This window comes from Plectropomus leopardus, chromosome 3 (assembly GCF_008729295.1).
Source record: "Plectropomus leopardus isolate mb chromosome 3, YSFRI_Pleo_2.0, whole genome shotgun sequence".
In the NCBI taxonomy this organism is placed as follows: Eukaryota; Metazoa; Chordata; class Actinopteri; order Perciformes; family Serranidae; genus Plectropomus; species Plectropomus leopardus.
This window is the reverse complement of record NC_056465.1, coordinates 13,311,353-13,323,386: the sequence shown is the minus strand read 5'-3', so window position 1 is coordinate 13,323,386 and position 12,034 is coordinate 13,311,353. Positions and strand designations below refer to the sequence as shown.

The following is a 12,034-nucleotide window of genomic DNA, read 5'->3' as shown; positions in this document are numbered from 1 at the left end:
TTAAAGTGCACACGCCTTTCTCTTTGCTACACTCTCAGCTTAATGTTTTTATTCCCATCATCCATTCCTCCCCCTCACATTAACTACTTGGATCCTGTGACAGTTTGTTCGGACGTTCCCAGACAGAGGAATGTGCCACGAGCATGTTGCTACTGTCTTGTGTTTTTACTCCAGAGGTCCCCAGGCTCTATGGGACGTTAAGGCAAATAAACAAACGGGCAGAACTAGGCCGTGGTGTTCCCACCGAGTGACGTGATCTAACGTGGGTCAAGGTCAGCAGAGCCAGGGTTTTTGGGAATTGTTGATGGGAGTTTCCAATGGCTACCCAAAGATTATGCGGTGAAGCAACTCATAACATGGTTGTGGACGAAGCCATCTGTTTTGTGTTAGTCTGGCTGCATGTGCATGTGGGTGCATGAGTGTTTGTGTTAGTTTCTCAGCAGGATTCCCTAGTTGCAGCATACTTGGCATGCAAGTTGTTGTCATTGAGACCATTTTGTGTTCACTACTACAAGATTTAAACATTTGTTTAGACAGATGTCACTAGTTTCAGATGTTGCAGCAAACTGTCAGACAAGATACAGTCAACATACATTACAACAACAAAGAGGGGAAAAAAAATATGTTGCTTGCAATTCAACCCAAGGTCATATCACTTCCAGTCTGTTTGAAGACAGAATGGAGTATTGACCATGTAATCCCTGGCAAAAGAGTCAAGGCTTGGAGATTGATTCTTATTTCACTCAAGCGGTCAATATTACTTTGAGGTCCTTGTATTGTCAAATCAAACACACCTGTTCAAGAATACAGTAAAGAGGAGGTGTAGAGAACAGATCAGCATTGACAAAAATGTACAATTCAATTTTTCTAAGCTTACTTATATTTATTCAGTATTTGTGATTAAAAATGTACATTTGTCAATCTTCAGTGTGAGACACACTTAGGTAATTTACCAAATTCTATCAAACTTAATAACGGATTTAACATGTACATTTTCACTGTCTCTCATCAAAGACGATGATTGTTTTATTTTAACTTAAATTCATAAGTGATGGGTTATCCTGGTGGTCTCTTCTCTCATCTTCTCTCATTTCCTGTCATCTCTAAACTATCTGCTTTCAAAATAAAGGCAAAAATGACCTAAAATATATTTAATAAAAAATTCCAGACTGCAGGTGATGACTTTTAAGTTTTTGTATGGTATTGTTTGTATAAGGAAGAGAGTCAGCAAACAGAATCAGCAGCAAGATTGCAATGAATTCAAGTATGAAAATAAGCACACAGAATGGGACTTTATTGAAGCACATACATTGCGATGGATTGGAAAAATGAGACCTCCAGAACAAACTATTTGCATGAAAAGATCACTTTATATTTCATGTTGTTGGACTTGAGTGTCTTCACAACAATTTAAATGGAATGCATGTTTTTAGTTTTCTTGTAATTAAATATATTGGTGACTTCCATCTAAAACACATCAATTATGCATATTTTGAGCAGAACTTAAGATATATTTTTTGAGAAAATGTATTTCTTTATTTAAAAGGAAAATAAGGTGCAACAGTTTCCATTTCAACCACCAGAATGCCCCCAAAAACCTCCCTTTCTACGAATGTTATGAACACATGCAGTTTCTTTTAATATATTTAGGTTTGTGTTTTCATTCATAAGGCACTCAGTAGTTTACTTTGTAGTGAGCAATAAATTGAGATTTTGACACTTGTGAATCATTTTCTCACAGCGTAAAGTGCCTCATCTGTATTTTGTTCGCAGAAAGTGGTGTAAAGGCAGAAAATGGCAGACAGTGAATAAAGCACTATATAGGAAGTTATTCTGGAGATAGTGACGGTGAGATCCTAAAACCTCTGAAGGTTTACAGTGACCAGAAAGTTTAATGTGCTGAATCACTAAATGTCTTAAATGCTAGATTTTCTACGAGCCAGGGCAGTGATTTTTGGAAAAATTAATCACTTTATCCCTATTTTAGCCTTAGAATTTAGAAATGTACCTGACTACACCTATAGTGCATATAAGGGGAAGAAATACATGGCTGTATGGGCTCTCTGGAGAGCAGTGATTGAAGCTTTCCAGTAATGCATTAAGGAGTGCAACACACCATACAGAGATGCTCTTCTGTACTGCTGACACAGCTCATGGAAATGTCTTGCACATCCACGTGCACGATTACACATTCATACCATCATACATATATTCTCTTTAACACACACATACACACAGAGACTCATTGCAAAGATGAATGGATCCATACTCAAATGGATCCATATCTGCACTCAACTGTATGCCATGCTGTCATGTGTCCCACCCTCAGCAGCTACTTCATTTGTGGGTCAAATGAACTGTAAACGTATCCAAGTAATTGTCTAAAACTGTTGCACATGTTCAAAGAGGCTATCAGCCCCTTGGCTTAAAACCTACTTTGGTTGTTCACAGATCAAAGGAATATTTCCAGTCAGAAAATAGTGAACAAGTGCACAGAAGCCTGGGGTGTCGCCCTGCCACATGCCTGTTGTGGACCTCAAACCAATTAGGCCTTAATTGAGTGTCAGAGTAAAAGGGGGCCATTGAGCTGAGCCCCTTTCACCCTGTTAGCCAGAGACAAGCATGCTTTGTGACACACGTACCGACTGATGTAGAGGCATTTCGTTCATCCGACCCACTTAGAGGAAAAAAGCCGCCGCAGGTCCTTTTCAAAGACTCATGTGCATCTCACGTTTTCTCCCACAAACAAGTGGACAAATGGGTTTTGCCATGCAAATGAATTGGGTTAATGGTTTTGGTTGAATGTCAGTTTGTGTCCTATAAATATGTGGGGTAATGGCTCTCTTTCCCTCCCGTAAACAAGCAGAACAATGGGTCACAACTGACAGGGACGAGTTCTTTGATGGCATAATACAAACAGCAGCATGAATGTTTGTCACCATCAAACTCGGGCAACCCAGTTCTGTCTTCAATCAACAGGAAACAACAATCTAAAAATGTTCTGTGAGGTATTATCATGGTTTTTAATCAGTGGGTTGAACATAGCCACAGAATACTTTTCTACTTTTGTGAATGGGCAGTATAATCTAATCCAGGTTGGCAAATGTTTAGCAACGCGCTTCCCCAAAAAGCAAAGCATTTTTAAAAGCCCTTGCTGCTACTATGGTTCACAGCTGCGATGATAGGCAAGTGCTCCAGTGACCACTCGCAAAAGTGCAAGATCTGCATACAGTAGCAAGATGGAAATCACTGAAAGCCAAAGTAAAAATTATTTGGCAAAAATTTAGTTGAACCCAGAATCCATAGCAAAGACCTGGAAGCAAAATAGTCATGCTAAAATTTAACTGGCCTGGCAAACATGTCCCTTAGATTGTCCAAAGGACATGTCTGGTTTCACCTAATAACTATTGTATTGCCTGTAAAGGCAGAAATGTTTTACAGCTTATATAACTATTACATAATTTGGTAAGTTGCTTTGAGTACAAACCCTTTATTCTCAAATAAACTGTTAGTATTGTTACTGCTTTGCTGTCTGCCTTTGTAAGGCAGCATAGGTAACACAGCCTAATACCTAAACAGACGGCTGTTTGCCAGTGAATCCCAAAATGACACAATAGCCTATGACTGTCCCAAAATGACATGACTGTTGGAAAGTACCAGTGACAGGTGTATGTACTTGTAGGCTACTAATATCGGCTAATGGTCTCTATTTTCAAACACATGCTTAACATTGTAAAATGGTTGCAGTTACCCACCAAAACCACATGGTTAGGTTTAGAAAAAAGATAATTGTTTGGATTAAAATATTGTCACATTGACCTTTTGGCTTCACGTGGGACACAAACACTGGTGTTGTGGGTGAGAGTCCTGTTAGTGGACTTTGTCACTCTTTATTTTAGCTATAGAGTCACCTGACGTCTTCCTATGCCTTTGCAGAGGTCACTAATTATGATAAACTGCTTGCGCAGAATACTTACAACAGGCCTTGTGGCCTAGATCTTTATTTGTTTAAAAAAAAAAAAAAAAACAGCAATTTGGACCAAATCTTAAACCTTGCTTTCTCACTCATCTTTCCTTCGTCTCATCACCTGATTTTTAAAATAAAAAACCTCCCAACAATTTTTGGAGTCATATCACTTAAGTCTTGGTCTGAGATGAATCATTGCCAGGTGTCTGATGATACAAATCATTCAACAGGCTTCAAGTGGCTCATGTATTTACAACCCTGTCTGACAAAAGTGGGGTGAGAGCAATACTATATGTCTTCCCAAATCCTTCAGAGGCCTCCAGCAAGGAAAGGGCCCCAAGAGAGGTCAGCACAGCTTCTGTCTACATGCTTTTTTTCCTCTGTTTGCTCTGCTCGCTTCCACCTGCTGTTACGTTTACCTCCCACATTTTTTCCATTGCCTTTCCACTAGTTTCTCTCATATTTTTCTCTCATAAGTTTCCTCTCTCTTTGTCTCTCCTTCTCCTCATGAATCCTAATGACATCAATTTCCCTACAGCTAAGCTGCAGTTAAACTAAGATTACAGAGAGAGAGAGAGGGTTTACATTTCCAGAGAACCAAATCCATCAAAGTTGCAGCATGCTGTGATGCCTGGCAACCAAACCAAGTTTCTCTTCTCTTGCCCTCTGTTTACTGAAACAGGGAGCACAGCCAAATGCAGCATGCTCATGCAGCTCCAAACCAGCTAAGGCAGATTTTCTTCATTTCCTTTGCGGCCATGGAGTTTTGCAGTGAACTTGCCACAATCTGACCTTTACCCCAGATGTTAAGGCCTTCAAAGCCTGACGTGGATAAACATCAGTAGCTAAAGCCCCTCACGATTGCTTCACGAATTAATGCCAGGCGATCAATGAAGGATTTACAATGTCAAGCTGCTAAATCTTTCTCCTGATTCACATTAACAGGGTTGATGGCAAGAGTTGGAGCATGAACACTGCTGTACACATGCACTCATCATTTAGGTCAAGTTGTCAGCTGGCTGATGACTTGGCTGTATTACAAAATTCACCACAATCGCTATAACCCGAGTACCATAGTAACAGTGGTTTGTTAGAAATAGGCTAAACTTTTTATGGAGCTCCAGTGGAGTGGAAACATGGTGTTTCTCGGCCACACTGTTTTCAGCACATCAGGTTTGGTTTGCACAAATGCACCAGTTCTAACCATTATGTTTTGGAGAGTGGAGAGGATTGAGATAAATGATACATGTACCAGTGGTGATGAATGTTACTCTGGTGGATAACCACAGCTAACCAGTGACAACCCCTCCCAGGTTGCTGATGTCATCTTGATCTTTCTTAAAGGACCGTGTGTTCCTGAGATATTTGCTCTTAAAGCGGCACTAATATATATTATATATATATATATATATATCTGTGTTAATCGCAATGCGAATAAGGTCCATACAAAATACTTTTTTTTCCTTTTAATTGCCTGCCATAATTTCCATCCAAGAGACTGTACCGGGCTGAGTTTTAAAGCTAGAGTAATTATATTGGTGTCATATGAAACTGAAAGACCTCAGGAGAGGGGCTAAACAGCGCTCCAAAGCTAAATTCTGACAATGAAAAAATGGTATGGCCATTTCACAGGGGTCTCTTGAACCCTCACTTAAAGATATCTGAATGAAATTGGGCTCTGTGGGTCCCCATGAGTCTCCCCTCTAAAAACATGCCCACATTATGTTTGTCCCATGCAGTTTTTTGATGTCATTTGATTCCTTACCAAGACATCTGGTAAGAATAGCCTCACCTTGTGAATATGGACTTCAGACTGTTTTGAAATGTAAAATAAAAACACACAAAGCCACTGGCATGGTTCTTAAAACCAAAGTTTTACCTGTTATCTCTCTGCCACAAGAGCAGAGCTGTGTACTGACATATTGTTTCTACTCCTTTTCTGAACTGTCTTCTTTGTTTCCTCAGTTGTCTTCTCTTTTTTCTAACTCCCACCTCCTTCCCAGTGATGATTCAATCACTTCCAGATGACAACAGCATCCAAAAGATAAATCAGTCAGCTTATGCAGGTTTGTTTTTGAAGAAAGTTGCAAAACCAGAGAGAGATTTCCTGGGAGGCGATGTACTGCCATTTCCAGATGGATGGATCCAGGCAGAGACAGGGACGGGGACTAGGGGGTAGAAAAAGGTGAAGAAAATAAATAAATGTAATTAAATTCTCATGCAAATATTTTTGTATGATACCACTGCAAATGTTTCTTTCATTGATCAGCATTTGTTCTCATTGTGATTTCTAAAATGTATATTCATTTCTACTTATGCAACAATGGCTGTTACATATTTATGCAAATAGCAAATATTGGAGTTTGAACTAAAGATGTTTCATGGTTACTTAAGATTACAAAACTAGTTATTACTTCAGGTAATAACATGTGACCACAGGAAGATGTAGGACCAACTCATTGCTCTACTAGTCAAAAATGAGTTTAATATCTATGCACCCAAGTGCAAAACTTGAGTTTCAATCCCTAAATAAGACATAATGCGTTCTTAACTAAATACAATATGAACAACAACCAATGACATTTTTCTAGAATTTTCGACCCACACATTATTTGTTTTTTTCTTACTTGCATGCTGTCAGTTCAAAGTCAGTGAATCTGTGTCGACACACTCTTTAAATAACACACTTCTTTATATTTGTGTTTGAAGGAATGTATAAAGTATTTTAAAGTCAAAAGGGCTTAAGTTCAAGTAAATTCACAAGTCACAGGTATTTTTTATTTTGTGACTTGAGTCAGACTCAAGTCCAAGTCCTGTGACTTTAGTCTACATCTCTGCCACGATGAAAAGAGATTTTGTGAACAGTTCTGTTTGAACATTTCACAGTTCTGTTGTGCACTCTTTAGCCTCCACAGTATAATTCCCTGTAGATCATGGCAAAGTTCATTGCTTTGTACAAAATCATTTGTGCCAGGAACAATCAGGAGCTCGTACTTCAAAACGAACATTTAAGTTAATATGCATAATCGTATTCTTTCACCAAAGTCACTCTTTCGCCAGTAATTAACAAAAGCTCAATCTTGAGAACAAGATTAGTGCATTTCACAGATACTTATGTTTGTTTATGGCAAAGTGTTTGGTTGAAACTCAATCTCTCCTCAGTGATGCAAATTTGTCACAGCTGAGAGATCAGCAGAGCATGAAAGAACTTTCACATGTGCAGCATTTCCCTCGCATACCATCTTATCTCACGACCCCGTGTTAAGCTGCTCAGTTTGCAGACCAGGAAGCAGGTATAAGGTCTGCTGCTGGGGGGCTTCTGGAAGAATCTGGGTCACTTGACCAGACATGGCATCACTCTGAAAGCTTGCTTTTTGATTTTTGGATCCTTTTGATCATGAATTGGACGTAATTTTGTCTTCAACTTAATTGGAAACATCTGTGTGATTGCTTTCAGGTTGGGATCCTTGAAGTCATTATCACCTTACAAAAGACCTCTCAGTATAGAAAATATAATCCTGAGCTCCTGCACTATAACCATAAACACAACTTCTTGTCCTCTCTGAGGTGTTTTCACCTCTCTGTTACAGTATCTAGCCCTAAGCTTGGCATCATGCCTCTGTGATTTCAAACCTCTCTTTGCCAAAGCTGCAGCTATCAGCATCATCACATCCTTCTTTGGCAAATACAAGAGAGCCAGCACAGAGGGCCTTTAAGGATACAACTCCCTCAATATCACTGGAAAAAAAGCTGTCTTACTCAACATTATAAGTGGGGCTATCCTGTCTCCATGTGGCTGCAAAATGCAAATACATCTATGGCATATTTGGATGATCATGGATGGATTTATCATCCTACACTCTTACAATGTCATTCATAACATCATATGAAGCTTGTGAGTCTTGTTTTTGATTAGCCATGGTTCAGTTTGGTGAGTAGATTCACCACCAAAGGAAACACATTTTCTTCTCCAAATCTCCAAATTAATTTACTCCTTTGCTATTTCCATATTTTGTATAAGGAAAGCAAGAATGTCCATCATGTAGATATGTTTTGTCATTCCCAGTAAAGGCCACTTTAATTTGTACTTCTCACGAGTATCAGTTAGTGGTAATAGCCTACACATATCATTGTCAATTGCCACTGCAGTAAAAGTACAACTGAAATCATGTTCTTTTTCTAATACACAATCAATTACATATAATAGTGTACATAAAACCGCGAAAAGAATTGGCTTTATAGTATACAGTAGTTGGAACATCATCACGCAGTCTGTTTTACATTTGTTATTCATAAATCCTATTTTTTTCCCCTTTTTTTCAAAAATATGAAGATAATGAAAAATGTAATACAAAGTTAAAATACTGTTTGAACTATGTGCATAAGGTTTAGTTTAAAATTTGGTTATGGTGACACCTAGTGGCATTTAACCAACTTTAAAAAAAAAAGAGACAGACCTTGTACTCAGTTTAAAATAATAATAATGATAAGCATGTGTGTTTTTGTAGGGTAAATTATTTAATTATTTAATTTATTCCAGAATATTGTTTTCACATCTTTATATTTGCCACACACATTGAAGTGCAATACAGTGTAGTTCGGATGTATTTGCTTCTTGCAGCCACTAGTTGACAGAATAGTACTGTAATTTGGGCAAGTCAGGCACATATGTGATGCACTCTTCTGACTGCATTTATCTGCTTAGTCAATATATTTTCTTTCTTTTCAAAGGTTGTGTGATTTTGAACATGCACCCTCTACATAATAAAAAAAATAGTAATGATGCAAAGTAGGTATATACAGATTTAACTTAAACATTATATAAAGCAAACATGTTGATATTTATTAGCTTTATCCTATGGTTTATCACATCTTGCCAGTTTATGGAGAAGTGTCACAACTAAAGGAAATCAGTTCACTGATCTTGAAAATGCCAAAAAGATAGTGATGTGTTTTGGGGAAATCTTAAAATGCTACCAACAAACAAAAGGCATGTGCGCTTGAAGAAACTGAGCCCACTTGATTAAAAAAAGAGTTTGTGACATGGTTTCAAACAAGGAGATCTGGCCTGAATTACAACCATTATCTTCCACCTGTTGTCCTAATTAACAGATGCTGATGCAACCTTGAGTGAAAGAACAAAAAGGCTCAGTGTCTTTCGTCTGAGGGAGGCCTGTTGAGGTTGAAACTGGTTGTTTTACTTTTTAAGCAATGTAACTGATGAAGACTCTAAATCCCAAATACTCAAGCTCTTCTGTGTTGTGTGTCTGAGGTCTTCTGCCAATGTCTAAAACAGTCACTGACTGTATCAATCCCTGTTACACAAACCACACAAATTCACAATAAACACTTTATTTCCACCATGAAAAATAGACAAAATATCTCAGTATACAAATAACAATTTCTTTCAACAAATATTTTCATAACTTTTCATTTTTGTCTTATTCTGGTTTCAAAGATACATTCTTTAGTCTTTTATTTACACCAGACAGTGTGTTTTTTTATATTAATGGCCAAACACAAAAATAAAAATAGATATCACATTTCTCACAAACTGTAACAAAGTCTCAAATACATTACAGCACAAAGACATTATTTGGGTTGATGAGTGAGTTAGTGCATGCAGATGTTGTTGCACAAGCTGACTACAAATGCAGTAAATTCTGTCATAAAATCACCTGCAATTACTCAGACTACATCTGTTTTCATCTTAAATCTGCATTTCTGTTAGTCACACTGATAGCTTTGAAGTTAAATCCAAGATTTGTCTTCACTTCACAGTCTAATGTGCTTAGAAGAAGCCAAACTCTGCAGATTTAAGGTCTTTTCTCTCTTGTTATCTGTGCGGTTATTTCTTAATCTCCTCCATGGTTCATTTGAAATGTATCCAACATAATTCAGCAGAGAATAAAAGACAACTTGTTTACTTTACAGTGGCAGCAGATGAGTGAATGTAGGCACAGACAGCATAACCACATTTTTTTTAACATGCATCAAAGGTATGACCACCCATGAAATATGCTGTATGTACAGGATGTTTGAACACTTCTCTCACCCTCCTACTGCTGACCAATGTAGTGCTTTTGCAGACTGCCTACTACTCTCTGTGAAAAATGTATACATCTCTGGTAACCTTACCTCCATTGAAAGGTCAATTTTCTCAGCAGGTGCTCCTGCATCAGTAACCGACTGCAGAGGAGCCATGTGGCACAGCAGAATCTAGGCTTCAAAGCCCAATAAAGAAAGAAAGAAATGCCTATAACTGAGGCTTGTGCCCACCTGATGTCCAATAGAACACAATAGCAGCATTGATGAACATCAATTTGCAATCATACGTCAGTCAAGGTATTTTTTTCCTCTGCATACCTCACTGTGTCTGAAGGACCACAAAATGTAAATCCGCTTTGGTTTATGCTGAAACATGATGCATGCAGCACGACGGATTTAAAGGTGCACATTTTAATTTAATGTGTTCTTTGTGAGAGTCACTGCTGTGGTTTGCCATCTTGCTGTTGAGCTGTGAGTTGCCTCGTGCTCGGAGCAGTTCTAAACTGAGGCAGGTACAGCGAAGAAAAGCCATGTGTTGGTGCCAACAGCGGTTTGCTTGAGTCCTCAGGGCCGAGCAAAGGGTGCAACTCCACAGAACAGTCCTCTCTGCTCAAAACAACATTTTTAAGAAGCTCAATATTTGTCTCCTCTTCTGTCTGTTTCTCATCTTCCTCGCTCTCCTCGTCCTCCGCCGGGTAGTCCATTCCTAGATAATACAAGTCTTTCTCTCCTCTCACCTCCTCTTCTCCATCTTCTGGCTCTGATGTTTCAGAGAGCTCCTCCACTGAGTTGAAGGAGCAGGAGCGCCGCGGATCATCCATTTCTCCACCTCGACAGCTGTCCAGCTCCCACAGGCCGCCAGGAAAAGATCCAGAAATGTCTGAGTTGTTGGCAGAGAAATTACCCTCGTCACTGGAGCTGCTGCCACTGCCATCCTTGTAGTGGAGATGAATGGGCTGCTGCTCCTGCTTCAGATTGGAGAGCAGCACAGTGGCGTATGTGACTGAAGACTGAGCAGAGCTGTCAGTGCTGCCGGGCTGCTCTGCCGGTGCATCAACTAGCTGTGACTGGTCTATTGTTGGGCTTGAACTGGTTAAAGCATCTATATCAAGGGCTAAAGAAGGAGCTCCAGCTGGAAACAAGTAACTCTCCATGGGTTGGGCTTGGTCGACCTCTGAGTCAAACCCGGGAGGAGGGGAGACAGATAAGGTTGTAGGTTGGTCAGGAGTTAGGGACACACATGGGACTTGGATTAAAGCTGTATGCAGAGCTGAGAGATCGACTTTGTCCACTATGACAACTTTGGAAATATTCTCAGATGGCAAAAGCAGCGGCCAGGCTGATAGGCTCTCTGGAGGTCGGAACAGGTGGTCAAAGGTGTCAGCCTAGAAAGTCATGCAAAAGCACAAAGTGTCTATTTATTTCATTGTCTAAAACGTGGACGCCTCACACATTTTCAACCAAGAAGATCTATACAATCACAATGGTGTCAGGGTAGACGCCCAATATTAGTGTCACCACTTTGATATCTAACCAAATGTCTCCCCTTCCGTTCCTGAGTGATGATGTTGAATAGTAGTAAGAAGACATTATGATAGCACATCACTTCATTCTGTTAGACATTTGTGTGAGATTTTGCTATATTTAGCATGCGAATTCTTGAGTTGGGGCCGAATTCTAATCACTTCATTGTTGGTCCAAGTGGACAATTGTACCAAATTTGAGGAGATTCCCTCAAGGCCAAAAATCCCTCAAGGGTGTTGAGATACCACTTTCAGAAGACTGAGATGGATGTGACCTTTGACCACCAAAATCTAATCAGTTCATTGATGAATCTCTATGGATGTTGGTGCCAAATTTCCCAAAATTTCCCCAAGGTCTTCTTGAGCATATGTTCACTAGAATAGGATGGACGGACAATCCTAAACAAAACATACTAAAAGATGCATGGTTTAAAATTTGTCAGTTGAGAAGAAAACATTCTCAGAGGTGAGAGTGGTGTTAATATTATCTCACTTT

At 39.2% G+C, this 12,034-nt stretch overlaps 1 protein-coding gene across 4 annotated transcripts in view; it reads right to left on the bottom strand.

The window, feature by feature from the left end:
* Positions 1–9,303: 9,303 nt before the first annotated feature.
* lepr (leptin receptor) overlaps positions 9,304–12,034 on the bottom strand; it is a 47,162-nt gene continuing 44,431 nt past the window's right edge. For all 4 annotated transcript variants that reach the window (XM_042514739.1, XM_042514721.1, XM_042514727.1 and 1 more), the window contains one exon: positions 9,304–11,400. In XM_042514739.1, the coding sequence (XP_042370673.1) occupies positions 10,453–11,400 (948 nt within the window). In that variant the 3' untranslated portion in view covers positions 9,304–10,452. The remainder of the gene's footprint in view (positions 11,401–12,034) is intronic.